This window comes from Octodon degus, unplaced genomic scaffold (genome assembly GCF_000260255.1).
Source record: "Octodon degus isolate 3935 unplaced genomic scaffold, OctDeg1.0 scaffold00047, whole genome shotgun sequence".
NCBI lineage: Eukaryota > Metazoa > Chordata > Mammalia > Rodentia > Octodontidae > Octodon > Octodon degus.
The window spans coordinates 6,110,656-6,113,287 of NW_004524623.1; the positions used below are offsets into that span (position 1 = coordinate 6,110,656).

Below are 2,632 nucleotides of genomic sequence, written 5' to 3' on the forward strand. Positions count from 1 at the left end.
GTATGACACGGCCAACTTTGGGTCAGGCAGACTTCACTGAAAGACTCATATGTAAATGGCACCAGATTTGTGACTTCAATTTCATCTTGAATGAGTTGGAAATGGGCTGCCCATGCTGGGACCAGACACCTCGCAGAGCTATGCTGTTAACTGAAGTTGGGGGACACAGGATGGAGGAACAAGATAGTGTAGCTACATCCAAAACATAGTGATGCCACCCAGGAGCACATCATCTTCAATTAAATGTGTATGTACACATTCCTGTTAAGAAGAAGTTAAAGCATTTTATCTTCTTGCTAAGGATTGCAACAAAATATTTGTCAAAAAGAAGGAAAATATAACCAAAGTACATGACCCATTCTCAATACTTAGTGATGTTATCAGAGCCTACTTAAATTTTGAAACCATTGTTTTCTAGTTCAATGAAAGAGAATATAATAAATAGATAACTATGAAAATGATTATATGAAGCCTTAAATCCCAAGGTCATACTGAATGTAGAAATGAAACCCTCAAGAGGAAATAAAAAGGGGAAGATTCCATTTCTTTCCAAATAAAACTGCGTTTTATCACATCAACAAAGTTACTTAATGATATTATTACAATTTCTCAACATTGAAAGCCCAACGGTGGTTTAAATTGAGAAGGGAATTTTGTAATGTTGACCCAAAAGGAGAAGGAAAGCATTTGTTTGTAATGCAGAATGGTGAAGTGAGGCGAGTCCGCAACTACATGGGCTCGGAAAGTTCTAGCATAGTGGGACAGCAGAGGACTGTAACAGCGCTCGCAGAGGAATGCAAGCCCCTCCTCAATTCCTTGGCTGTTTGGCACCAAGAAGGTGTTCAATGGCCTTCTATGGTGTTCAATCATCTTCTTAGCGAAAACTCACACTATAAAATGTGGGTATATGTAATGAGTTTGCCTAGCTGTTTTGGGAACTGAATTCAGAAAAAGGGGTAGACAAGGAAGAAATTAGTTTTCACAAGTTACTGTGGTGAATTTAAAAGAGGATAGAACTGACCTGAATCTCAACCCTAGCTCTGCCATTTGTGCACTGTAATTCTTTACCCAAGTTACTTTACCTTTGTGGAGTATGAGGGAATTGCTTATAAAAGGGAAATAATACTTACATGAAGATACTTACAAGAATTTTGATGGTTAAGTGTTCAGTGTCACCAGGCAGGTTCGGACCCTTGCCTAGCAGGTTCCATGCTGCTGAGCTGTCTCCTCTGTGAGAGGTACACACTCAAAGAGTTAGAGAGCAGCCCCCTAGTGGAGGGGGGATTGCTTATTGCCTGGTACTGGGATAGTTATAGAGGTGGAAACCTCAGGAAAAGGTGATCCACTCCTAGAAAGTATTGGCCTATTCTTTGGGTATAAGTCTAGATTTTTTAAAAAGAAGCATAATTAAGCATTCTTTGAATTCTCTCAACCTGTTTCTTTATCTTTGGATCAGGTTTGTGCTATTTTACTTTTTCAGTTAAACCAATTTATGCACTTACAATATTGTGAAGAATTTGCGATGTGATGGATCTGGAAAGAAGCCAGAATGGGATGCTGATGTCAACGGCCTTGGGTAATTTCCAGTGGCTCCTGAAATTTCCAGAGTTTTTTTTTTAAAGTACAGTTTCCAGTGATAACTTTCCTTGTCTCCTTTCTGTCTCTTTTATTTCTTTTTTCTACCTCATTTAGCACCCTAGAAGCAGTCGGTACACAGAAGCCAGTGTGCTTGCTTTCTCTTTTTCTGTTGTCTCCCAGGAACCTGGATAATCACGTTTTGATCATTCCATTTCCTCCATATCTGTTTATCTCCTCCAGGCTCTCCCACCCCAACATCAACTGCCTTTTGGATTATTTGTCAAATTTCAGGAGTGTCTCTTGCTGAGCCCATTCTAATGGTGATTTCTAAATAATAATTTAGAATATTTCTAAATAATAATTTCATACCTCATGCTGTCCAGCTTACCACTGCTTAGGAAAAGGATTAAGTTGTACAGCTCAAGGTTTTTGGAATGAACCCCTTAGGTCTGCCCTTTCTCCCTCCAACCCAATTCCCTTTGATAGATCTCATCAGATACCTTTACATTTTTTCCATTATCTTCTGCAGCCTACTTAGCTCTTCTGTTGGAAAAATAGCATGCTGTTCTAGCTTCCAGCCTGTCTGGATATTCCCCCCTTTGAATAACTACAGCTCATCAAGCGTCAGTTGGACTCCCACATGGGCTTGTCCCTTTTGTTAATGTTTCTCTGTGCACTGAGCTTCTTGTTTGATAGAAATCCTCACACTTGGCATTTGTTTTCAGTCAGCATGACTTAAGTTTCTTGGTGAGGGGGGCATGATTTCATTTCAGTGAACTCTAAGGAGCCAGAGCTGGTGTCTGTCTTGTCCCTGTTATGGGTCAGCTCAGAACAGGAATCTGATTAGAAGCCAGATTCAAATTTATAAGGGCCTTTATTACTGAGCTCAGGACTGTCAGTCAGTTTTCATGAAGGAGAAGATTGAATGGCCCCCAGCCCAGGAAGCAAAGTGCTTTTCTTTTCTTTTCTTTTATTGTTTTTCCATAATTTTATTGAGAAACAAATACCAATGAGGCAGTTTCAAACCAAATTGGTAGGACAGTTTCAATAATTA

General features: G+C 39.6%; 1 protein-coding gene across 1 annotated transcript in view; it reads left to right on the forward strand.

Moving 5' to 3' along the window:
- The first annotated feature begins 1,527 nt into the window (after positions 1–1,527).
- The window catches only part of LOC101566671 (lysozyme C-like), a 12,751-nt gene continuing 11,646 nt past the window's right edge, over positions 1,528–2,632 (forward strand). The window contains exon 1 of the mRNA XM_004632208.2: positions 1,528–1,576. Within this exon, the coding sequence (XP_004632265.1) occupies positions 1,528–1,576 (49 nt within the window). The remainder of the gene's footprint in view (positions 1,577–2,632) is intronic.